The sequence below is a fragment of the Sceloporus undulatus genome, chromosome 1, assembly GCF_019175285.1.
Source record: "Sceloporus undulatus isolate JIND9_A2432 ecotype Alabama chromosome 1, SceUnd_v1.1, whole genome shotgun sequence".
Taxonomy (NCBI): domain Eukaryota; kingdom Metazoa; phylum Chordata; class Lepidosauria; order Squamata; family Phrynosomatidae; genus Sceloporus; species Sceloporus undulatus.
Genome location: NC_056522.1, coordinates 15,327,939 through 15,354,184, shown reverse-complemented (window position 1 = coordinate 15,354,184; position 26,246 = coordinate 15,327,939). Strand labels below are relative to the sequence as shown.

Genomic DNA, 26,246 nt, shown 5'->3' with positions numbered 1-26,246 from the left:
ATATTGTGTCCAGTTCTGGGCACCACATTTAAAAAGGATGTGGAGAAACTGGAGTCTGTCCAAAGGAGGGCGACTAAAATGGTGAAGGGTCTGGAAACCATGTCCTATGAGGAATGACTTAGGTAGCTGGGGATGTTTAGCCTGGAGAGGAGAAGGTTAAGAGGTGATATGATAGCCCTGTTTAAATACTTGAAGGGATGTCATATTGAGGAGGACGAGGGAGCTAACTTGTTTTCTGCTGCTCCAGAGACTAAGACCCAGAGCAATGGATGCAAGCTACAGGAAAAGATATTCCACCTCAACATTAGGAGGAACTTCCTGACAGTAAGGGCTGTTCGACAGTGGAACACATTCCCTCGGAGTGTGGTGGAGTCTCCTTCCTTAGAGGTCTTTAAACAGAGGCTGGATGGTCATCTGCCGGGGATGCTTTAATTTAGATTTCCTGCATGGCAGAATGGGGTTAGACTGGATGGCCCTTGTGTTCTCTTCCAACTCTATGAGTCTGTGATTCTAGGCACAGTGCATTGTGTGTGCAAATACATTCCACAGTGAAATCCATTTTGTGTTGATGCACACTGGCTTTTGGTCATGAATTCAATTGCACATGTGGTGCCATGGTTCAGTTATCCAGTAGCGCCATTCAACACAAGGTTTGCATAGTACAATCAATGCATACTTTACTTTTGCATTAAGTGATTTATGCTCCTTAGGCTATCACACATGGGGGAACCAACAATTATTTTTTCCCCAGTATGCCAGGAAGCACTGCCATATTTGTGCTCATTGTATGCAATTGCTTCTTCCATGGAAATTCACCAGAAGCCAGTAGCCAATGGCTCAGGGACTGGCAGTAGTCCAGGTACTACCACTGTGCTGTTGTTACTGTGTTCCTTCAAGTCATTTCTGACTTACAGTGACCTGATCACAGGGTTTTCTTGGCAAGATTTGTTAGAGGAGGTTTGCCATAGCCTTTCCCTGAGGCTGAGAACATGTGAGTTACCCAAGGCCACTCAGTGGATTTCATGGTTGAGCAGAGAATCGAACCCTGGTCTCCAGAGTTGTAGTCCAATACTTAAAACATTATGCCACACTATCTCTCCACTGTGATATGCAACCTTAATATATTATCTTGGCCTAAATATTTTGTTAACTTTGTTTTCCCCCTAGTCTAGATGCTTTATCTTTATTTGAAAACTTTCAGGTGACTGAGAAACATTTTCTCTTCTTTTTCTTCTCTTCTATACAGAAGGAACTTTCTAAGGAGAAGCTGATGCGGAGGCTAGCTTAAGAAGATTCAAGATGACGACAACCGTAGCGACAGACTATGACAATATTGAAATCCAACAGCAATACAGTGATGTCAACAACCGGTGGGACGTTGATGACTGGGACAATGAGAACAGTTCTGCACGATTGTTTGAAAGGTCTCGTATTAAAGCTTTAGCAGGTAGGAATTTCAGTACCTCTGGCAGTGCTGCAGTGCCTGTGATTATCCACTGGTTCTGCATCGGCCTACCTAAGTGTCGATGCTGAGTGGATATTAAATTTAATACTGTTCATTTCAAATCCAGGAACAACTTTTAGGGAACAGAGCTGGCATACTATTAGAAGTGTGAAGTCAAAGGCTTTCATGGCTGGCATACATAGTTTTTTGTGATTTTGGGGAGCCATAAATGCTGGCAGAACATCAGGAACAAACTCTTCTAGAACATGGCCACATAGCCCAAAAATGCACAAAAAACTATTTTATTAAAGTGTTTGTTTAAAAAGTAGCTCAGTATAAGAATATGTGTGTCACTTGTTGATTTATGTTGACCCCATGAATATCATAGGGTTTTCTAAGGCAAGGAATACTCAGTAGTGGCTTTGTCAGTTCCTTCCCCTGAAATATTGTCTGTTGCACCTGGTATTTGTTGTTAGTCTCCCATCCAAGTACTGACCAGGGCTGACCCTACATAGCTTCCAAGATCAGATGGGATCTGGTTCTTTTAGGCTATTTAGGCCCTTCAGAATATAATAACACGTATTTATTTTCCTTGAGGAGATAAACACACAATGGCCTGGTTCAGCCATAGCCATAGTTTGGACATACTGTGATTTGGCATTACATCCAAACAAACAAGCCATGATGATGCAACTCAGATACACTCCAGCCATTCCTTTATCTCCTTTTTAAAAAAAGTTTAGAAATTTGATGTTTATTTTAGAAAATTTAATTATTGGTGCTGCCATTCATTCATTAATTCTATATCAAGAAGATACTATACTGCTATATGTGCAGCCTTAAGTTGATAACTTAGGTCCAAAATGCACTGCAAAAATAGTCCAGTTTGAGACTGCTTTAATTGCCCTGGCTCAGTGCTAGGGAATCCTGGGAACTAAAGTTTCTTGGGGCACCAAAACTCTCTGACTGAGAAGGCTCGAAGTCTCACAAAACTACAGTTCCCAGAATTCCCTAGCATTGAGCCAGGGCAGTTAAAGCAGTCTCAAAATGGATTATTTCTGCAGTGTGCGTTGGGCCTTAGTATTAGCACCGGGTGTCAACTATGCCCCTTCCTAGAGCTTGGAGGATCTAAATATGGTGGTACATGCATTGGTAATCTCAAGGCTGGAATATTGCAATGTACTATACATTGGGCTACCTCTGTACCAAGTTTGGAAACTTCAGTCAGTTCAAAACATAGCAGCCAGATTGATTACTGACACATCTAGGAATGAGCATAATGCACTAATATTAAAATCACTCTATAGCTGCCAAATAGTTTCCAGGCAAAGTAGACAGTGTTGGTACCTTTAAAGCCCTGTGTGATTTGGGTCCATGTTACATATAGGATTGCCTTCTCCCATATAATCTGCCCAATATACTCATGTCCTCTGGGGGACATTTACTTCAGTCAGACAGAATGAGGAATGGCAACTGTCACGCAGAGGACTTTTTCTACAGCCTTCTCCAGACTGTTGAATGACCTACTGGAGCAGACTCATCAGCTGAATACATTGCCTGAATTTAAAACAGCAGTAAAGAGCAGTCTCCTCTAGTAATCCTACCCAGATGCTTTTTGAATTATAAATTGTACAGCATGAATTGACTGTTTTTGATATGTGTGTGGTTTTATATATTTTTTTAACAGGTGTTATATGTTTCTAATCAGCATTATGTGTTTTTTAATTTGTGTTCTGTGTTTTTAACTGATGTTTTGTGTCTAATCTGTTGATGTAAATTGGGCCTACATGGATACCAAAATCTGTTGATGCTCAAGTCCCATTAAATACAGTGGCACAGTAAAATGGTGTCTATTATATAAAAGGGCAGAATCAAGGTTTGCCATTTGGAATTTATATATTTTTAGAATATTTTCAAGCCATGGATGGATCTATGGATAAAGAATCCATGGATATGGAGGGAAGACTGTATTTTGATCTGTTGTTGTACCCTATCTTGATCCATAAGGAGAGGTGGGTAAAAATTATTATTATTATTATCATCATCATCATTATTGTTCAAAATCCACAAAACAGCAATACCTTTATTGGCCAGCCAAAATGCACAAAATACATGATGCAAGTTTTCAAAGTCCTGTTGGCTTCTTCATCAGGCAAAGGCATTAAAAATCAAACTGGAGAAAGAAAAAAAAAATGATGACGTTGGAGCCATAGGGCTATATTTTGTCAATATGTTGTTATAGCTGTTTTCAGTTAAGATGGTACAGAGGGATATCTATGTAGGCAGAGGCCATTTATCCTCCTTGGCTGTGTGGTGCTTTAGGGGACAAAGAGTCTTAAACTCCAGGAAATAAAATCTAAAATCCATTAGCAACACAAAAAGAAACCTCAGTTGAGATCCATATTGTCTCTATCCTGTGTACAGGGTTACCCACCCCCTTCCTTGGCTTGTTGTTATTGGTATTGTTGTTATCGGTGATGTTAGGTACTTTTCACATCTTCTGGTGATGACATGGAGGCTAGACCACAGTGTGTAATCTTGTTCTGCTTTCACCACACTTAAATGGATGTGATATTGGAAGGCTAAATTAAAATGTTATTTCAGCAATCATATGGTACTTCATCTAACTTGGGGATGGGAATCGTGTGGCCCTCCAGTTGATGGTAAAATTCTCCACACTCCTCACTATTGACTTTACTGGCTACAGTTGATACCATTCAATGATATCTGGAGTCCAGCTGGTAATGTGATGAAATATGTTTCCCTTTAGGATAAACCAGAGGTTTGTTGTTGTTCTTGTTGTTAACTGCCATCAAGTTGAATTTGACTTATGGTTAGCCCATGATAAGATGACTTCCAAGTCATTCTGTCATCAATAGCCCCACTCAGGTCTTGCACACTCAGGGCTGTGGCCTCCTTGATATATATCTGAAATGTGATCTTCCTATTTTCCCTCTGCCTTCTACCTTATTGTTGTTGTTATTGTTGTGTGCCTTCAAGTCATTACCAACTTATAGCAATCCTAAGGCGAACCTGTCATAGAGTTTTCTTCGCACGATTTGTTCAGAAGAGGTTTGCCATTGTCTTCCCCTGAGCTGAGAGCATGTGACATGCCAAAGGTTGTCCAGTGCATTTCATGGCCAAGCGGGGAATCGAACCCTGATCTCCAGAGTCATAATCTAACATTCAAACTACGATGCCACACTGGTTTTGTATCTGCCTTTTATTTTTATTTTTATTTTTATTACCAAGCAGTATTGTCTTTTCGAGTGTGCCATGTCACCTCATGGTGTGACACAATCATAACGCCAAAATACAACCTCAGTTTAGTCATCTTGGCTTCTAGAACTTACCTGGCAGGGGAGACACCATGATCACGAAGGTGGTTTTCCCAGGGTGAGGCTCATGCATTGCGCTCTGGGTGTGCTGACTCCTGGGATTTACCCAAATTCAGGAAATTCGACTGCATAATTTGTGGTAGAATTCAGGGTTGATTTGTTCTAGGACCTATTTATTGGTCTTTTTAGCAGTCTACAGTATCCATCATGCTCTTCTCCATCACCACATTTCAATGAGTTGATTTTCTTTCTGTCACCTTTCTTCAGTATACTGCTTTTACATACATAGAAATGAAAAATATGATGGCATAGACAATCCTAACATCAGTATTCAATGTTATATCTTTACACTTCAGAATCTTGTCTATTTCCTTCATAATTGCCCTTCTAAGTCCTCGTCTTTGTCTGATTTCTTGATTGATTGCAGTCTCTATTCTGATCACTGATTGAGTTGAGGTATGGAAAAACTTCAGTTGTATCAATTTATTCATCATCTACCTTAAATTCATCTAAATCATCTATGATTATTATTTTTGTTTTCTTAACGTTCAGCAATAAATCTGCCTTCCAGTCAACCTCAACTCATGGTGACCCTGTGAATGAGAGGTCTCCAAGGCTCCCTATCATCTAGTTAGGAAAAGGCAACTCATACTTACTTATTCCCTGGACATGTGTACAAATAGATACATGTTTAACCAGTGCATGAAAGCCAAGAGTGTGGTGGACCACTAGATCACTCATGGGAGTTCCATAACCAGGTGTCACCACCAAGGGAGCCCTGCTACATATGATGTGGTGTGATCACAATGATGTGAGCTAGATTACTGACTAGGACAAGGCTTTTAGTTATGCTTTTCCCTGTCAAGGATTTTTATTGCTGTGCCCCAATAAAATGTTGAAGTACGGAGATTCTGTTCCATTTCCTATGCACATCTAGTTTTACATTCCTTACCCCAACAGTTAGTCATCATTCTTGTGGCCACTAAAATATACATATTACTAACTGATACCTTTTTTTGCAAGGTGGGGGAGGGAAGAAGGCAGATTTTTTTTCTTTCTAGCATATCCTTTGTTCATGTGTGAATTACTTTACTTTGGCTGAGTAAGCAATGACACTCACAACTGAAACACCGGGCATAGAAGGAATGGTAATAAAACCTGGTTTCTAGTGTTTTTATTAAAGATGAAGTCTCAAGTGATTACTTTCTTGTACCCAGCAAGGAAACACACTGATTTTTTTTTTAATATTTTTTTACAGTTGACACTGAAGTTAGTTGGGATCCTGTCAAAGTCAAACGGAAGCTCCGTTGACTTTGGGTACCTGCTTTATACCCTGGGTGAGCGATAAATAATACACACGAAACAATCACTTAAGAGACACGTAATACCGTGTGGGTAATTCAATTATTTATCTGGTCTAAAAGAGGCACCAATTTCAGTGCTTTGAGAAGCTGGTGATAGATTTGATACAATGCTAAATTTAGAACTGTGTCTGACTTCCTCCATGAGAAGTGCTTTTTTGTACAGGTGGTCATGGTGGTGGAGGGTGAGTGTGCGGTGTGTAGAAAAGTGATCGGTGATGCCTCCAGGAACAGAGGGCCAGTTTTAATACCTCCTTGACAGACAGGATCAGCAAAAAACAGAAGGGACATTTTGTGCACCTGGTCCTTTTTGGGGTGGGATCCCTAACCACATTTGCAGACCATATAACAAGGGTGGGGTAAGTGTGTCCCAGAGTGCTGTTTTTATGGGCCTCAAAGCCCTTCAAGGATTCAATATTTCTTGGGGGGGAAATCAAAAATCTACAAAAGAAAGCCAAGTTACACTTTCCCTGTAAATGTCCTCTAGTGGGCCATGGGGTCATTTTTGCCATGTTTGGGCTCTTCTGGACTATTTTAGGCCCAGAACAGGTATTTTTCAATAAATGAATGAATGAATGAATGAGGAAGTGATTTCTGGGTCACTTCTTGTTAGAAGAAATATTCTTCAGGGCTTAAGACGGGTATAAAAATGTTATGAAAATGCTCCCATGTATACTAGCTGGTACAGTGGTACCTCGGGATACGAAATACCCAGGTTACGAAATTTTCGGGATATGAAAAAATCCCATAGGGAATCATTGTTCCGGGTTACGAATGTTTTTTCGGGTTACGAAAAAACTTTTGGTGCTTTTTTCGGCTTTTTCGCACGGAATTGCGGCTTTTCCCTATTAGCGCCTATGGCAATTCGGCTTACGAAGGCTTTTCGGGTTACGAAAGCGGCCGCGGAACGAATTAATTTCGTAACCCGAGGCACCACTGTATTGAGAGGGGGCATTTATGAACCAAAAGTGATTTTTGTGATGGCGGGGGGAGAAGGTTGATGTAGGAGTTTGTATGTGTCCCTTCTTGGACCCCCAGGGGAGGTAATATGGCCTGCCTCAAGTAGTTTACCATCCTAGCCACAGAGGCTATTTTTGGCCAAAAATGCTTTTCAGTTGATTTTTAAAATAAAAGACAGGATCCTGCAGTAGGGGACCACCCAAAATGCTCCCACCTAAGCCTGCATAAATCCAATGGACTGCACATTTCCCTTCCATGGTGTAGAGTTTCTTACATTCTTCTCATTGCTCTTGTCAGAGTCCCTATGTCCCACCATGACAGAAACAACCCCCACACACTTTTCTTGGTAAGGACTCTGTACAGTTCTGGCCTGGGCACCACAGTTCAAGAAGGATGTTAATGAACTGGAAGATGTGCAAAGGTGAGCAGGCAAGATGGTCAAAGATCTGGAAAACAAGCTCTATGTAGGGAGCTGGATATGTTTAGCTTGGAGGAATCAAGACTGGCAAGTGATATGATAATCATTTTTGAACATTTGAAGGGTGGAGCAAGCTTGTTTTCTGTTGCAGGAGAAACTAGGAGACAATTGAATGGATTCCAATTTGCAAGAAAAGAATTTGCATCTAAAGATTATGAAGAACTTCCCAGCATTAACAAGTGTTTGACAGTGGGAGAAACTGCCTCAGAGTGTAGTGGACTCTCCTTCTTTTGGGGGTCTTCAAAGAGAGGTTGGCTGGTATTTTGGAGTGGTTTAGCAAGGCAAAAGGTTGGATTAGATTACCCTTATAGCTTCTTCTAGCTCTTTAATACTGTATTTATAGGCACTCTGTTATTATATCTATAATGTATGGTGTTTTTAAGAACAAAAATGCAGTAGTGTTGGTAGGAGTACACTACACACCAACAAGCAAAAATAATAATTCCATTAGTTGTAGAAAATATCTCATAATACTTTAGGCATACCTTTTACTGCTATGGTGACTGGAAGTCACTAAGAATTTAAATTCTCAAAATTGCACTAGTGTTATTGGAAATCATTTTTACTACAATGACTAAAACACCTGTTTCATTCCTCGGCCAATTTTCTGTCCCAGTAGTTGTACATGTACCTTGTTTGAGATCCACCAGTTTAGAGGACAGGAAAGGCCAATGTCACCTATGTAAGATTTCTGCCCTGCTTTTCAATTCTACACAAAGGAACATGGAAATTGGAATTTATAGGAGTGTTGGAGCTCAAGATATGGAGATTGCCCTCTTTGTTTTTAGTATATATAGGTGAGCGTGTCAGGGTGCCTTATGTTGAATTTGACTACTGGTCCAGCTAGTCCAGTGCAGCTACCTTCTGGTTTAACTGGCAAAGTTTATAGTGGGATATGGTTTGTTTGTTTCTGATACTTTCATTTGCCAGGCAATCTGAGCTTCTATGACTCAAGCATGAATTTTGAATCTTCAGCATTCAAAGCCAGAGTTTGTATAATAAAATGACTGCAAAATTCAGGATTACTTTGAAAAACAAAACAAAACGAAAAACATTTACAGACAATAGAGGTGTGCAGAGCTTAGGTGTAAGAAGGACGTCTGAAGGATTTCCTCAGTGCTAGGAGGAAACTTAACACCCAAAGCACCTGGTGTGCAGGTTTCTCTTGTTCCTTTGTATATTTAGTCAGCTGGAATCCTCTGGGCTGCTTAAACAGTGATGGCATCTTTGATCCCAAGGTGAATCTGTCTGCAATTGCAGCTATTTTAATCAGGGCTGCTGCAACCCCTACAGAGAAGTCTCAGGAAGCAAAGCTGAGGCTGGTAACAGAATCCAGCACTGAACCACCATGGAAATTTCAGCTTGGAAAAGTATTGAATTTTTCACACTTCACATCTCCTGTAATTCCTCTGTTTCTGTTGCACTTAAAAAGAAATCTATGGTCCAAAACAATAATACAATATTATTACACAATAAACCACAATTCCCAGGATTCCCTAGCACTGAGCCAGGGCAGTTAAAGTGGTCTCAAACTGGTTTATTTCAGCAGTGTGTTTTGGACCCATACATCAAGAATGAAAATAATAATTTCCTCTTTTGCTTCTTTTCTGTATCTGAAAAGGAGGCCAAATATTTCTCTTAAGCATGGAGATGGTTCTGAGTAACAGATTTATGTATGTATATATGTATGTATGTGGGGATTTCAAAGTGACCTTACCCATCCTGTGTGTGCAGAAGGTGGGAGAGGTTGCAGTGCAAACCTCTCCCATGCTCTTTGGATGTCTAGAAGTTGGTGTTGAGCTTTGCCCAGGACAGATGCCTTTACCTGAACTTGGATGGTAGAACAAGCTGAGAAAGAGTCATTGACCCAAGATCACCCAGTGAGTTCCATGGATCTTCCAACTTCCAGTCCAATACTACAACCACTATACCACACTGGTTCTCGTTATTAATTTAAATTACTTATATCTAAGCAAGACCAAGAGGGTGAATTTATCAAACTGTAGTGAGTCAGATATTAAGCTTATAAGAAACTATTTCCATTTGCTTCTGTTCTTGATTGTGGCAGATATAGAGGTCTAAATCACTCAAACAAATCAGAATTTTCAAAGCAAGAACTTGACGGGAAGAGGTTGCTGCTCACTTTCCCTCTAGAAATTCCAGATTTACCTGAAGAATTCTGGTAACATCTCAATTTTCTTTCTTTTACATAAAACATCTTTGGCTTATAAAATTCAAAACAGCCTGGGGAGGATCCCCCCCCCCACACACACACTTATTTGCCTGAATTACTTCCAAAAAGTAACATTCCAGGTTTCGACTAAGAGATAATGGCTTGCTCAAGTTTACCCTTTGAACGTCATAGATGAATGGGAATTTGAACTTGTCTCCCAGTTTTTTGTCTGTCGGCAATCACTTTACCATCCTGGCTTCACTTACTTAACTCTACTGGGTGATATATATATACTGTATAAAACACAAAATGGAATGTTTCTTTGACTGTGTATTTATGTGTATTGCTATTTTTAAAAAGACCTGTATTCAGTTTACATACTGTGATTTGTAGAGTTGTATACGGTGACAAAGGAAAGGGAACTGGTTGGCTCAGGGGTGAGTGAGTACATAAACTGATGTGTACCTGGACACAGCCAAGCTTTGATAAATGGAATTGGAAGCGTATGTAGACTTTGACCTCATTAAAGCATGTTGCAAGTAGAATAGAACTTAAGAGCATAACTGGCTCCTAACTCTGGAAATTTTGAAGAATGTGTCTGGTTTTTCTTTTGTTAATGTCTTAGGTTGCATAAATTCAGTGCAAACTGCGTAAATATATTGTGAGAAGTGCATCCAGAAGAATCTGAGAGAGGTCACCAAGGCAGACAACAACATAACTTACACTGAATAAATCATCTGTATTTATTATGGTCTTCCTTGATTCAACCTAAATCCAGTTGTTAATTCCAATTAGACCTCATTGAACCAACAGGAACTTGGCATACTTCCCAACATTTCAGAGAACTGGGAAACTTGGGGCTGAACAACATCACAAAGTGTGGTCAAGATGGCAAAAGCTATTCGTGAAGAAAAACAGACAAAGCAGGAGAGACTCTAAACGATTGCTTTTGCCTGAGGCTGCCTGGAAGGACATGATTCTGCCACCATCCTCTTCTCTCCTTCTTCTCCTTCTGAGCTAGCTGAGTGCAAACTACTTTTGCACTTTCAACTCACTTTACACGCATGAAAGTAAGCTGAGGACAAAGGAGAAAAGCGGGAGAAGGAGAGAGAAGCAGACATTTTTAAAAGCAGCTGAAAAAGTGGGATGACAGAGGATTAATTGGGACTGTCCCTGCAAATCAGAACAATTGGAGTGTATGTCTAGATACATCAGCACTTATCATGAGTTAGCATGAGTTCCATTGATTCAGTGCATTTACTCTACTTGTAACTAACAATTCAGTGTAGGCCATTGCTCTGTTACTTTGGCATTGAGGCAAAAACTTTGTGTGTTGTATTGTTTTCAAGCAAGTGAATAAACAAATTTTGTGTTTCTGAGATTTCAGAAGAGAGAAATCTAATAGTTGTGGCATGCCCAATATGAGAAATGGATACCAGTAGATGCTGCCTTCTCTTTACTGAGATTCTTCCTTTACGTTAGAGCAGGGGGCCTTGTGACCAATAATGACACTTCTGCCCAGGGTAGGAATCATGCAGCCCTCCAGATATTGCTGGATTGCAGATGTTGCTGGATCCTAACCGCTTGACCCAGCAGTGGTGAGGAATGTAGGGAATTGCAGTCTAACAACATGAAGGACTGCGTGGTTCCCAACACTTGGGGGTGGGTTGGTTTGCCTTCAAGTCGTTTCTGACATGGCAATCCTAAAGCAACCATATCATGGGGTTTTCTTGGCAAGATTTATTCAAAGGGGGTATGCCATTGCCTTCTTCTGAGGCTGAGAGAGTGCAACTTGCTCAAGGTCACCCAGAGGGTATGCATGGCCAAACAGGGATTCGAACCCTGGTTTCGAGTCATAATCCAACACTCAAACCACACTGGCTCTCCCATCCCTTACTTAAACTTAAATCTAGTTACTAGATCCAAAATAAAGTAGGCCCGTAGAATAATTGGTGAATGTTAATTAAACACGTAAGTCCTATTGATTCAAGGAATCTAATTGGGACTAACAATTGAATCAGGGTGTAGCTAATGGGGAGAATGATGGCTCAGCCCCTCAGCTAAAAATAGTCCTCCCCAAGTGAAATTCGCCTTCAGTCCCCAAATGTCTGCCTTTGCAGAGTGAGATATTGATAATCATCAATACCTAGAATTCTTGTATTTGCTGTGTTCACATTCCCCTAGTACCTTTGCCTGTCCTTTTTCTTTGGACACTTAAACTTCTTTTCTAAAGGTTCAAGTGAAGTTTTAAATGACCGCAATGCTAAAAATTTGGAAACGGAAAAAAATAATCAGAAGAAGAACTTATGTGGGAGCAGTGTCCTTATTTTCCCCCCACCGCACATAGCTGCACTCCTGGAGCAAACAATTTTCCTACTTTCAGAGGAAATCTCCTTCTCTTACCATGATTTTAAAAAGAGATTCCCCCACCACACTGCTGCCACTGAGCACATTTTACAAAAGTTGTTGTTATAAGCATGCCATTGACAACAGAAGCATTTGCACAAGAGGCGTAGTTCAAGAAGGGACTGTTCTGCCATCTTTGTTTCTGAAGCATTCACCTAGCAAGGCTCTTTCTTTTATGGAGCAAAAACGGTTCTTTGAATTCCATGTCTTCTTGCTTGTTGCTTGGATACCATATCAAAGTACGGTAATTGCTAATTTGAAAAGAGTGTCTTTTTGTTAATCTTAGATTCCTAGAGATTAACTCTTAGAGTATTAATGGCTAAGAAATTGAGCTGTGAATCAAGGATGAACTTAATGGATCCAAGGCATGTTCCCTGTTCCAATAACCAGTACTTTGTAGGACTAGGAATATTTCTTCTTTTTAGGTCTGTGTTGTTTCTTTAAGACAAGATGGGCAATATATGGCTTTTCAGATATTGTTGGACAACAAGTCCCATTTGGCCTCATCATTGGCTGTACTGTCTAGGCTGATCTACATATACAGTACCTGGAACAGAGCTTGGGAGTAATGAGTTAAAAGTAATATGGGTAATGCTAACAAGTTATTCTTTCTTGGCTATGAAAACCTAATTAAGGATGCAGCTGAGGCTGAGGCTGTTTTGTGAGATATTTAGGCGGGTTACAGACGGGCAAAAAGGGATGTACTCATGACGTCATGAAGGTAGAGCCTTCAGACGGGCTTTACCTGAATGCCGTCATGAACACGCCCCCCGCACGCCCCAAGCGGGAAGAAGCGGCATTAAAAAGGTGCTGCTTTTTTCCGCTTCTTTTCTGTTTGATACGTACCTGCGCAGCTCCGTCTGTAAGCTGCTGCACCGATACGTCAGAATTGCTACGCCGCAAATATAAGTTGCCGGTTTAAAAGCTCCATGTCAGCTGTGTCCCATAATGGGTCGGGGTCCCGGGACATGCGTGGTTTGCAGCCAAGCTTTAATTGCAACGTCCGCTGCCATGGAGCTGTGGAAGCTGAGGCACAGCCCTTTGCCACCAGGCAGGATGGCTCAGCCATCCACCAGCACCCCGAAAAAAGGCAGGGGGACGTCTTGGTCTCATACTGAGACGGCTGACATTATAGCTATATGGTCCCAGAAACTGGAGTAACTGCAGAAACTGAAGCAGTCCTACCTGAATGCTGACACATATCGAGAAGTGGAAGAAGCCATGAGAGCTGCTCCACCGGTACACCAGAATTGCTACGCCGCTACTTTAAGTTGCCCATTTAAAAGCTCCGTCGCATAGTGAGTTGGGGTCTTGGAACATGCGCAGTTTGCAGTCAGGCTTTAATTGCAACGTCCGCTGCCATGCAGCTGTGGAAGCTGAGGCACAGCTGCGGCGCATTTTAAGCCTCGTAACCCTAACCCTAACCCTAACCCTAGAGCAACATGTACGCATGCGCTGCTTGGAAAGTTTGGACTTTAAAGTGCACCCCTACACACATTCCTCTGCCATTTTCACCTAACAATAAAAAACGCTAAAACTGTAAATATTGACATATGTACAAAGGAGGTGAGGGGAGATGGCAGGGGGACAGCGGTGGCAGCGGAGACAGCTGTGGCTGCGCATTGCAGATTCAGCAGGAGCGCGGGGACCAAAGGAGAGGAGGCATCCATGATGCTGGTGACATTGGCAACGTGCAAGTGGACAAGGATGCCAACACCAGCTGATCACCAGCTGGCAGGAGACCACCATTGTTTTAAAGGGGCTTGGGCACTTTAAATGTGCCCATAGGCTTTCTGCCGCCGCTGCTTAGCCCTGCGCAGCTGCGCATTCGCCAGCCGGCAAAGGGAAAAAAAAAAAAGAGACCCCGGAGCTTGAATGTGCCCAAGACCTTTTGATGCCCTCTAAACTTGCCCCCAAAGGCAAAGGGCAACTAGAGAGGGCCTGGGATCAAGGGGCAGGGAGCACTGACAAGGCACTAGGTCCCATGATGTCCCATAAAGACATCATTTCGCCTCCCAGGGCATGTGTTCCCTCCCAGCCCTATCTACTCTATTCTACCCTTCCTGTTCTCTCCTCCCACCATGCCTGGCTCACTGGTCCCCAAACCAGCAATCTCCAAACTCTGTCCTCCCAGGCGTTTGGACTTCATCTCCCAGAATCCCCAGCCCCCTTGCCCTGTGGTCTGGGATTCTGGGAGATGAAGTCCAAACGCCTGGAAGGACAGAGTTTGGACATTGCTACCTCACACCACTCCTGCCTAGCTTTAAAGTCACAGGGAAAAAGTTTAAAGGGGCTTGGGTGCTTTAAATGCGCAGACAGGCTTTCTGCCGCCGCTGCTTAGCGCTGCAGCTGCGAAGCTGCGCACCTCTCATGCGGCAAAAGAAAAAAAAAGCCGCAGTTTGGGCCGCCCGTGAGGAAGCTGTCTCTCTTTTTGCAGTGTCCTCCGAGGCGGCGGTTTGGAAACTCCGGGTCCGAAACGGACCCAGGTGAGGCGTCTTCATTGCCCCCCGTGTGGAAGCTCCAACACCTGAAGCACGCCCCCGGGGCGGGCCGTCTGGAGGCTCCGCATTCAGCTGAATACACCTCCAAGACGTCTTCTCCTGCCCGTCTGTAACCCGCCTCTGCCTTCTGGTGCCACAACAAACTACAAGTCACACAAGATGGAGCCATGACAGTTAAAGTGGTGTCCAACTGCATTAGTTCTGCAGTGTAGACACAGCCTATGTTATGCTTCAAAAATCATGAAGCGAATAGGCATAAAGTCACAGTATTGATGTAATTATCATAGTTTTCTGGTTACTTTTAAATGTGAATTTGTACACATTTAATTATTTTGGACATATTCAGAGTTTTAGCTATTGGAAAGGCCAGAATACCAAGGAAATGCGAACACAATTCCTGGTGTGAGTGATTTTCAGTGTCTCACTGTTCAATGCTAGAAATTTGGGGATTGAAGGAAAATTTCATAGGGGAGGTTGTAGTGTGGAAAGGCCCTAGTCAGGAGAGGTACATATTGCTTACCTTAGCTATAAATGGGTTGCTTATATTACCACAGTTTACTGGATGCACACGGCACTGTAAAAATATATCAGATTTATGGGAAGCACAGTATTTCTTTAAAAACTGGGATCATCATTTTACATGCTGACAGTATACAGGAATGTGTGTACAGACAGGATAGGATGTTGAAACACTTAGATCCCTGGCAAACCAGGTGCCTGGGATTTATCCAGCCCTTCAGTCTTCAAAACGTCTGCGCTGCATCTTGTCAGGCTTCTCACAGTATTGTACTTAGAGGCAATTCCCAGACCACAAATATAGGAAAAGTGTGGGCGGATGGGAGTGTTTAGGAAATGTATATTTCATTTGTTTTGGCATTACAAGCAAGTTTGGAAGGGAGGGTTTTGCATTTGGGATTAGGAACATTTGAGCAAATTAGTTTACTTGTTTCCTTAATGGGTCCCTTTTCCCCAATATTTCAAAGAGCATTAAAGTGCCATGTAGTTGCAGACTTATGATGTAACCTCCAGTCAGAATTTCACTTCTAATGGTATGATCTAGCATAAACAGAGTCTTGGATTTCTGAAGTCAGCCAGAGTACTTAGACCTTAGGGATTGCCGAAGGCAACAATGAAATTCTCTTCGGAAGACCACAAGATCCTCAACTTTGAAAGGTTTTTTGCTGAAAGACTAATCTATTGGAATCCTTGAATAAGGCCTCCTGTGGACTCTGACTGAGCTTTCCACAAATGATATTTACATATTTTCAGTTATTTCTCCAAAATGTTTAGAGATAATATTTGCTATTTGATATTTTTATGGGAAACATTTTCAGAAACCCAAAATGGTACCACGAGGTTGCAATTTTATAATGTCATATAGAGTTTGACACTGTAATATAGACTCTCATAGAATCATAGAGTTGGAAGAGACCACACGGACCATCCAGTCCATCTCCTTGCCATGAAGGAACTTGCTTGCTCCATCTGCATTATGTCGTCCTTCCAGATATTTAAGCATGGCTATCATGTCACCTCTTAACCTTCTCTTCTCGAGGCTCAACATCCCTAAGTCTCTCTTCATAGGGCATGGTTTCCAGATCCTTCACCGTTTTGGAAACCATACCCTAGGAGGAGAGACTTAGGGAGCTGGATATGTTTATCCTTGAGTAGAGACTGTTAAAAGATGACATGATGCCCCTGTTTAAATATTTGAGAGGATGTCATACTGCAGATTGAGCAAGCTTGTTTTCTGCTGCTCCAGAGAACAGGACATGGAGCAATGGTTGCAAGCTACAAGAGAAGAGATTCCACCTGAACATTAGGAGGAACTTCCTGACAGTAAGGGCTGTTCGACAGTGGAATACATTCCCTCGGAGTGTGGTGGAGTCTCCTTCCTTAGAGGTCTTTAAACAGAGGCTGAATGGCCATCTGTCGGGGATGCTTTGATTTGAGTTCCTGCATGGCAAGGGGTTGGACTGGATATCCCTTGTGGTCTCTTCCAACTCTATGATTCTATGAGCCTGTGAAAGTTGTGAGATTAGCAACTAGAGATGGCTCTTGTACCTTTAGTGGTTGTGTAGAAGAGGGAATTTCAGCAGGTGTTGCTTTTTACCTGGTTGTATGACAAACAGCACTTGCTGCTCCCTTTTCTGTCTGTGTATGTGTCTACAGGTTGCCTGTTGACCGATAGTGACCTCATGAATTGCATAGAGTTTTCTTAGGTAAGAAATACTGAAAGTGGATTTGCCAGTTTTCTTCCTCTGAAATATAATTATAGCGCCTGGTTTTCATTTGCAGTGTCCCATCCACATACTAACCAGGGCTGATTCTGCTTCACTTCCAAGATCACAAAGGATCTACATAACTATTAAAGGTACAGGAACCATCTCCAATATTTAGTCCGGCAACTCTACTGCCTTAGTACATATATATCCATGGAAAAATGGTACATAACTTATGGTAAGGGCTTTGACCACAAGGCTTCATTGCTTTATCTTCTTTTCATAGCCACCTCAAGAAATATCTTTCTGCTTTATTTCCATATTGACTAGCAGAGATAATGTCTGCAGATTCTTTCTTTTGTACACTGGAAATATTCTTGCAGACAAAACTGAGACCAGGTGCAGTTGTACAGATGCCATCAGAACTGGAATTATTTGTTCTGATTTGTCAGAAGAATCTCAGCTTATTAATATGATTGCCTCTCCCTTTTCTGTCCTTGAAATTGTATAAATCAAACAGGGTTCCTGTGTTCTTTTGGATATGAAAAGCATTGAAACTGACACCAGTTTCCTAGGACAGATTGCAACGCAGTGCCTATATTATGGAAGCAGAACTCTTGTAGATGGCGTGAATTCCATTGTTACTCCCAACCAGAGTAGATCCATTAGATCAATGGAATTTAGCTATGTGTTGTCACCATTCAACAATCAGTTTAGTCAGTTTACTATAGTTGAAATTAACCAAGAGGATTCAAGTCAAAGTTTTATTGAATGTCCTTTCACTCTATTATGGAAGCCTAGATTTCTATCCTTATTTCACTTTCAAGATGTATTGTTTAATTTTCATTTTTAACATCCACTATCTTCAAGTGAATTTAATGAGACTTTTAAAATGGCTGAACACTACTTTTTCATCTAAGGATCACCATGGTGTGATTAAAATACTGTGGCATTGTATTAAGCACACTGCAAGACACCCATAAACAATAATTTGGACGTCCCCTGCATTTATCAGTGTGGCTTGCAGAGTATGTTAATTCTGTACAAGTGGATTCACAAAGTAGTGCCAAGCACCCAGTTTAGCAATGTTTTCACAAAATCACCCTGAAGGCTGGAAAATTATCCACTTCAAAGTTATGCATCAAAGGCCTTATGGTACAGAAGAAAATATCAATTATGCAATTATTTGTTTTCTTTATTGAATTATTTATAAGTCGTGTTTTAGCCCAAATTCAGACCCCCAAGGTAATATGCAATTTCATGTTTAAACATTTAAACATTGTAATATTTTTAAATTATCCCTAAGTACTCTTTAACCATGTTAAGATACCAGTATGTAGAGAGATCTTGTAGGACCTTTGAGACTAACTGAAAGAAAGAAGTTGGCAACATGAGCTTTCATATACTTTAGCAAACTTCCTCAGATGCAGTAAACTGATGTCTACAAAAGCTCATCCTGCCATTTTCTTTCTTTCTGTTGGTCTCAGAGGTGTTACAAGATCTTTCTGCATACGGATTCTGCAGACTAACACGGCTATATCTTTGAATTCTACATGCTAAGATATAATCAGGATATAATTCTATGATTCTTTGTTGTTTGGTTAACATGTGAATATAGGAAATGGAGAGAGAGAGAGAGAGAGAGAGAGAGAGTGTCATGTCAAAAGAGTCACACAGTTCCCAAAAAATGGAAAGTGGGTGAATGTAGACTCATCATAGCTCTTCCTGCATTGCATTGCCTCACTCATGTTATTACAGTTTTAGCATGACAACAATTATGATGATGATTTTATTTATTTATATCCTGCCCTTCTCCGGTACAGAGACTCAAGGTAGCTGTGATTCAACTGCTAGGGCAATATCCAGTAGAATCTTGGGATTGGCAATGTTGTTATTGTTATTGCTATTGTTATTTATTTATTTATTTATTTATGGTATTTATATCCCGCCCTTCAGCCCTTGTTGTGTTTCTTCAAGACATTTGGCACATCATTTTCTGGGGCTGAGAGTGTGTGGCTCACCCAAGGTCACCAAGTGGGGCTCCATGGCTAAGTGGGGAATCAAACCCTGATCTCCAGAGTTGTCCAGTGCTCAACAGTTTAGGGAAGAGCATTTGGAATTCTCCGCCAGAGAGCTCTAGAGACTCATGAAACTACAGGATTCTACAAAATGCAGCCATGACAGTTAAAGGGGAATCATGGTGCTATAAATGCACAATGGGAAAGGGCCCAATGTCTCTAGAGGTAATCTAATGGTGTGGCACAGAGTGAGAGAATACCTATGGTGTCAACCAGGGACTTGCAGAGTACAAAATCCATGATTATGGGAATAATTGAAAGCTGTGTTCTCTCCTGACCCCTCTTTTAATGCATTCTCGAATGCCAAATGAAACCAGGGCATGGTATTTATTCCAGATGAGCTGTATTGATGTGAGTTTTGTGTAAGTAGCAATAGAATTTACATTTGTATACCACTTCATAGTGAACTCAGCACTCTCTAAGCAGTTTACAGTGGGTAAGCCAATTGCACCCAACAAGCTGGGCACATGTGCATTCAAGGTGTGAATTTGTACCAATTATTAAAAACTCTCTCACTAAGGTATTTGACATATAAATCAAGATATTTGTCAGTCCAGAATGGATGGTTACTGAATCAGGAATTTCTGTTCTGAGTTAAAGAGGTCAGTTGCAGGTTATCTTGGGCTCTTTCATATTACACAGTTACAGCACTATGATTCCACTTCATCTGCTATAGCAACATCCTATGGATTCATGGGATTTGTAATTTCATCAAGACCAGGATTCCTTAGGATGGAACCTTGCACTTAAAGTGGAATTATATCAAGGTAATTGCATCATGGAAAGGGTCCCTTATATGTATCTCTCCCGATAGTTTCCTTGCAACTGACACTTCTCAGAATTCCATTAGGGAATGAAATTCCTTCAAGATGGTTGGATAAACTCCTTCCCTGCCTTGGCTATTTATTTTTGGTAACAGCATATTGAGAGACAGGTGACTTATCATAGTAGCAATGAGAATCAGACTAGAATGACCAATCACGTCTATTTTGCTTTGCTGTCCTGCTTTGATTCTTAACATGGCCAACCCAACTATTAGATAAAATGAGGCAACCATCTCAAATAGCAGATGGTGGAGGCCAGTGGTGTTTATTATGGCACAGACCTTTGTTGAAGCAGCTTGTATCAAGAGAAATTATTCTCTGTGGCATCAATAAAAGTATAGTGTCTAGATCAAGAGAAGTAATAGTGCCACTATATTCTGCTTTGGTCAGGCCCCACCTGGAATATTGTGTCCAGTTCTGGGCACCACAATTCAGAAAGGACATTGAGAAACTGGAGCGTGTCCAAAGGAGGGCGGCTAAAATGGTGAAGGGTCTGGGAACCATGCCTTATGAGGAACGACTTAGGGAGCTGGGGATGTTTAGCCTGGAGAAGAGAAGATTAAGAGGTGATATGATAGCCCTGTTTAAATATTTGAAGGGATGTCATATTGAGGAGGGAGCAAGGTTGTTTACTGCTGAGATCAGGACCCAGAACAATGGATGCAAGCTACAGGAAAAGAGATTCCACTTCAACATTAGGAGGAACTTCCTGACAGTAAGGGCTGTTCAACAGTGGAACAAACTCCCTCGGAGTGTAGTGGAGTCTCCTTCCTTGGAGGTCTTTAAGCAGAGGCTAGATGGCCATCTCTCGGGGATGCTTTGATTTGGATTTCCTGCATGGCAGGAGGTTGGACTGGATGGCCCTTGTGGTCTCTTCCAACTCTATGATTCTATGATTCTGTTGACAGAGAAGGCTAAATATCTCACAAAACTGGGTATGCCTTTTGTCAGCTTGACTGGCCTCAGAATTTTTCTCAAGATGAAGTGAGGGCAACCCCATGCACATAACTCTACATGGGCCACAAACGTGATACATAAAGAATGGCTTTGTGCTTTGAGAGTTGGCTTAACAATCATTAAGGTTTTAAGGTTTATTCTACAGACATTAGTTGACGTGATTGTTTAACGAAGACAGAGAGCTGATGTGAAGTCTAAAAGTCCAGAAGTCAAAAATGAGGACCACATGAGTGCCTCATGACTGTATCAACACATTGCTGAATACTGAGAAAGTAAACAAGTCTAAGCCTTGAAGCAATGTTGAACTGAACGAACTGTGCTAGAAGAACTTGTTTCAACACCATCGCTTCTGCTGCCACCTCCAACTGCAACCTCACAGAGGAATTAAGCTCTCATTCTGAGAGTTTCCCTCATTTTGTATCGTTCCAGGTTTTTGCCATGTTGTCTGTGGCAAGTTTTAATAGACATGTTTTAATTGACATTGTTTATCTCTTAATTGATGTTGTTCCCTACCCTAATCCTTGGGAAGAGGCAGGTAAGAAAATAATAATAATAAGTAGTAGTAGCAGTTCTTTCCATGTCACTGTGGTGGCAAATCCAGTCAGAGGGCATATCTACATGGGCCATTTATATTGATTTTCCCCTGACCTTGCATCACCTTGTCCACACAAGACAGGGTCAAAGGTCCAATTCAACTGAGGACTGTCTTCACATGGGAAGAGCCATTCCACAGTCAATCCGGGCCATCCCTGCTTTAAAAACTCACCATTTACTCCGGATTATCCAAGAAAATCTGTAACACTCTGCAATGATGCCAGATAGCTGTTTATATCATGTCCTGTTGTGCTTCCCACAACCACTAGTATGGTTTGCTCCCTCTGAGATCACAATGAGGCTCCTGGTAGTGTTCTGGTGGTGCAGTGGTTAAATGCTGGCCCTGTAGCCCCAAGGCTGTGAGTTCGATCTCAGTGCGCCAAGGTTGACTCAACCTTCTGTCCTTTCCTAGATCAGTAAAATGAGTACCCAGTTTGTTGGGGGCAATTGGTTTACAGATTGTAAACCACTTAGAGAGTGCTGAGTTCAGTGTGATGTGGCAGCTGAAAAGGCCAATATGATTCTAGGCTGCATCAATAGAAGTATATTGTCTAGATCAAGGGAAGTCAATTAGTCTTTAAAATAGTGCCACTCTATTCTGCTTTGGTCAGGCCTCACCTGGAATACTGTGTCCAGTTCTGGGCACCACAACTCAATAATAATAATAATAATAATAATAATAGGATTTATTTATATACTGCCCAATCACTGGGAATCCGAGCGGTTTACAACAGAGGGGATAAAAGACGTTTCCCTGCCTGCAGGCTTACAATCTAAAAGACACGACACAAAAGGAGAAGGGAATGGTGAGGGAGGGAGGGGATCAGGTCCAGCATTCTTCTCTCCCTCTGAGGCCTGGACCAAGGCAGATGGACCGGAGGGAGGGCTCTTCTTCTTCAGGCTGGCCCTGATGGAGCTGAGCCAGCCTATTCTCTCCCTCACAGGCCAAAAGATGATAGTTATGGAGGGAGGGCTCTCTATCTTCAGTATAAAGAAAATACTCAGAGTTGGGTTTGCCATTTCCTTCCTCTGCAATACAGCCTATAGCACCTTGTGGTCTCCCTTCCAAGGACTAACCAGGACTGTCCCTGCTTAGCTTCCAAGGTCAGATGGGATCTGGTGCTTTTAGAATATTTAGGCATTATGCTTTCCACCTTACCAAGCATTGTTATTTTTTCTAATTAATCTTATCTTCTTATGATATGTCTAAAGTATGACAGTCTCAGTTTAATCATGTTGGCTTTTAGGCAGAGTTCAGGCTTGATTTGCTCAAAGACCCATTTATTTATTACATGGACCTAGTCTGACCATGGTATCTATACAACCCTCCTTTAGCATCACATTTCAAATTAGTTGATTTTCTTCCTGATAGCCCTGATAGAACTGGGCCAGCCTATTCCATCAACGGGCACTATGAATATATAAACCTGTTGACTTATGTGTGTTTATGGGAGCTGTCATCCAAGAAAAGTAATTTTTCTAAGCTCTGCGCCATCTGGACAGTATGTTCATGTGTGTGTGCCTTCAAGTTGTCTGTCAACCTATGGCAACCCCATGAATTTCATAGAGTTCTTGTAGGCAAGGAATTTGCAGAGAAGGTTTGCCATTACCTTCCTTTGAAATATATCCTACAGTATCAAGTGTTCCCTGGCAGGCTGCCTTCCAGTGTTCTGTGTGCTGTGTGCCTTCAGGTCATTTCCGACTTATGGTGACCTAAGACAAACCTATCATGAGGTTTTATTGGCAAGATTTGTTCAGAGGAGATTTGCCATTGCCTTCCCCTGAGGCTGAGAGTGTGTGACTTGTCCAGGGTCACCCAGTAGGTTTCATGGCCGAGTGGGAAATCGAATCCTGGTCTCCAGAGTCATAGTCTAACACTCAAGCCACTACACCACACTGGTTCTCAAGTACAGTGCTGTTCTAATAATTCCATGTCCTGCTTATGCTTCTTTCTATAACTAACTGATTGGTCACTTTGTGAATTTAATGATGGACTAGATAGGCCTTTGGTTTGATCCAGCAGGACTCTTAGATTCTTATATATGCTGAGAGCTTGGAGATTTCACTTCTGGAGAGGTGTCTTCATGAAAAACACATTCGTGCTGTCCCAAGGAATGGCTCTTCTTTCCTCTTTTAAATTGTCAATTAGTCTTTTAAAAAAAGAAAGAATATGCATTTGAAAGAGTTTTAAGTGTCTGGCAAGAGCCATTAACTATCTTTTTTTTAAATATATATATAACTGGACTCTTTGTTTTCATTCTTAATGGAGTTCCTCTTTCTGCCTTTTCACCTGTACCTGTGCGATGCAGCATTAAGACTTGCATGGCAACACTTGTTTGCCAAGGGCGAGGTGCTGGCAGTTGGAATGGATATGCCTACAGGTGTTGTGTACTGCCGGCTTACTTAGAGTTGTTGATTCAGTCTGGCAGAAATGAAATGGAACAATGCCTACAATTGAGAAAATGGATGAATCAATAGCATAGATGCAGAGTGACTTTATCAAAAGTGCCAATCATTTTTACTGGAATTTTTAATTCAAGTCAAATAAGTACCATCTTATTGATTGATTGCTGGATAGCTCAGCAATTTAGCCTTGAATCATCATTTCTATCCCACCTTTTCCTTGAAGCATGTTGCAACTATTTTTTAAACAATGTTTAAAATCCACAAGATACAAAAGTTAAAACAATTAAACAATAAAAAAATTAAAACCTGGTTAAAACATATATTATTTTAAAAAGCACACACACCAACACAACAATTAGCAGTATCACGTGCATTTTATAAAAAGGGTCTTATATAATTCAGATACTGGGGACATGATAGAGACTTATACAGGACATGACAGAGGCTATAAAATTAGGAATGATGTGCAGAGAGCAGAGAAGCAGGTAACTGTTTTCCCTCTTTGCTAGAATTAAATTCATGATCAGTAAGTTGAGAATTGACAAAAGAAAGTATTTTTGTTATGTGTGTAATTTAATATTTTGTTGTGTGTTCAATTTAATGAAAGATAGGCGTGTCCCTGTATCAAGGGGGTGGGAATTATGCAGCCTTGGACTACAAACCCAGCAGTCCAATAACATCTATGCTATACAAGAACAAATACATCTCTCTCACTCTCTCTCTCTCTACACACACACACACACACACACACGGAAAAAAAGTTATGTTTTTGTATAATTCCTGTCTCTTCCCCCAAGAAAGGGCTCTGTAGATCACAGTAGTGTAGGAGGTGTAAAATGGCCCCAGACTGTGCAGTTTGTTCTAAAGTAAGATGGTATTACATATTCCTCTGCCCTCTTTTCTCTGCCAGCAATTCTTCGTCAGGAAGGATTTAGGTCCATTCTCTCCCAATTTACTTAGTTGCAGTTTTTGATGCATCTTCTAAGCTCAACAAACTGTAGTTAATCTTAACTATGGTTTGCTTGAAACAAACCAACTTCCGGAGTGGCCTTATGAGGCAGATCTGTTTAAATGAATCATTAATTCAAATGAAGCTACCTCTTAGTTGTACTTAATCCAAATACATTTTGCTGCAACTTCAAAAGAGAGAGGAGGACGGAACATAAACCTCAGGCTTACTGCAACCTATTTGTTTCATTCTAAACTGCAGTTTATAGGAAAGCTGTTCTGGTCTCAGGGATCAGATTTATTTTCAAGTCATTCCTAGAAAGGGGGGGGGGGGGGCGGCAAGTGACACTATAAACTGAGTTGTTGCCTCCTAATATTCCCCCACTTCTCCCAAAGCCCTGCCCCAGGACACCTTTTTTTTAATGCAGAGAGAGGTATGGAGTGTTCCTTTCTACCTTTCTCTTTGCACAAAGGGCATTCATAAAATCTTACAACAGTGGAGCTGGAAGAGTCCACAAGGGCTATCCAATCCAACCCCCTGCCATGCAGGAATACATAATCAGAGCACACACACATACCCCCAAACAGATGGCTATCTAGCCTCTATTTAAAAACCTCCAAAGAAGGAGACTCCGTCATTCTCCAAGGCAACATGTTCCACTGTCAAACAGTACTCACCATCAGGAAGTTCTTCCTAATGTTTATGTGGAACCTCTTTTCCTGTAGCTTGAGTCCATAGCTCCATGTCCTAGCAAGCTTGATGCTCTTTCCATATCATTTCAAATATTTAAAAATGGCTATCATGTCACCTCTTAACCTTATTCTACCTAGGCTAAACATACCCAGCTCCCTAGTGCTAGAGAAAGGCAATGCTAGAGAGTGAACATGCCCCAGACAGAAACCATTGCAGGTTAGGTGGAGCAGATCCAGCCCATCTCCCATCCTTGTGTGATGTCCAAACACAGCTAATATGTACCTGGATATCATTTAAGACAAGGCTACTATCTTGAGAACCCAGCTGTGGGGTTTTCTGGCAGCTTTATGCTGGACTATTGTTGAAAAACAACATTGGACAAGATAGATGGAGCCAGTAGGGCCTCCATGTGTTCTTACCCATGGGGAGGAAAACAGATGAACAATTACTGTAGTGGCCATCTTTTGTAATCCCATTCCTCCTACACTGGATACAAAATGTATTATTGTACATTCTTGCCTCTTGTCCATTTTTTATGGGAGAATTGAGTATTGTTGTTTTTAATGCACTGATGGGATACTGTTGCCACATTTTCTATCTCAGAGACAGCTGGCAAGGCAAAGATTATCAGGAAAGGGATTTAGAGAAAACACAGGGATTTGCTATACTGCAGTCAGAGCATAGTTCCACAAATGCATTATCTTGCCTTCAGCAGAGGCATGCTCATAGCTGTGTACTTTAGAAGAAACTGCAGCTCTTCAATAGCACTGGTGCATACAGACATGCACAAAAAATGATGTAATAGTAAAGTAAAATTTGAGACTTTTAGCAGCTCCTTTCTGCATGCAAAGTGTTTTGAAAA

At 41.4% G+C, this 26,246-nt stretch overlaps 1 protein-coding gene and 1 pseudogene across 1 annotated transcript in view; both read left to right on the top strand.

Moving 5' to 3' along the window:
* Positions 1–1,272: 1,272 nt before the first annotated feature.
* SPTBN1 (spectrin beta, non-erythrocytic 1) overlaps positions 1,273–26,246 on the top strand; it is a 200,233-nt gene continuing 175,259 nt past the window's right edge. The window contains exon 1 of the mRNA XM_042445379.1: positions 1,273–1,447. Within this exon, the coding sequence (XP_042301313.1) occupies positions 1,300–1,447 (148 nt within the window). The 5' untranslated portion in view covers positions 1,273–1,299. The remainder of the gene's footprint in view (positions 1,448–26,246) is intronic.
* LOC121920050 lies at positions 4,790–4,941 on the top strand (annotated as a pseudogene).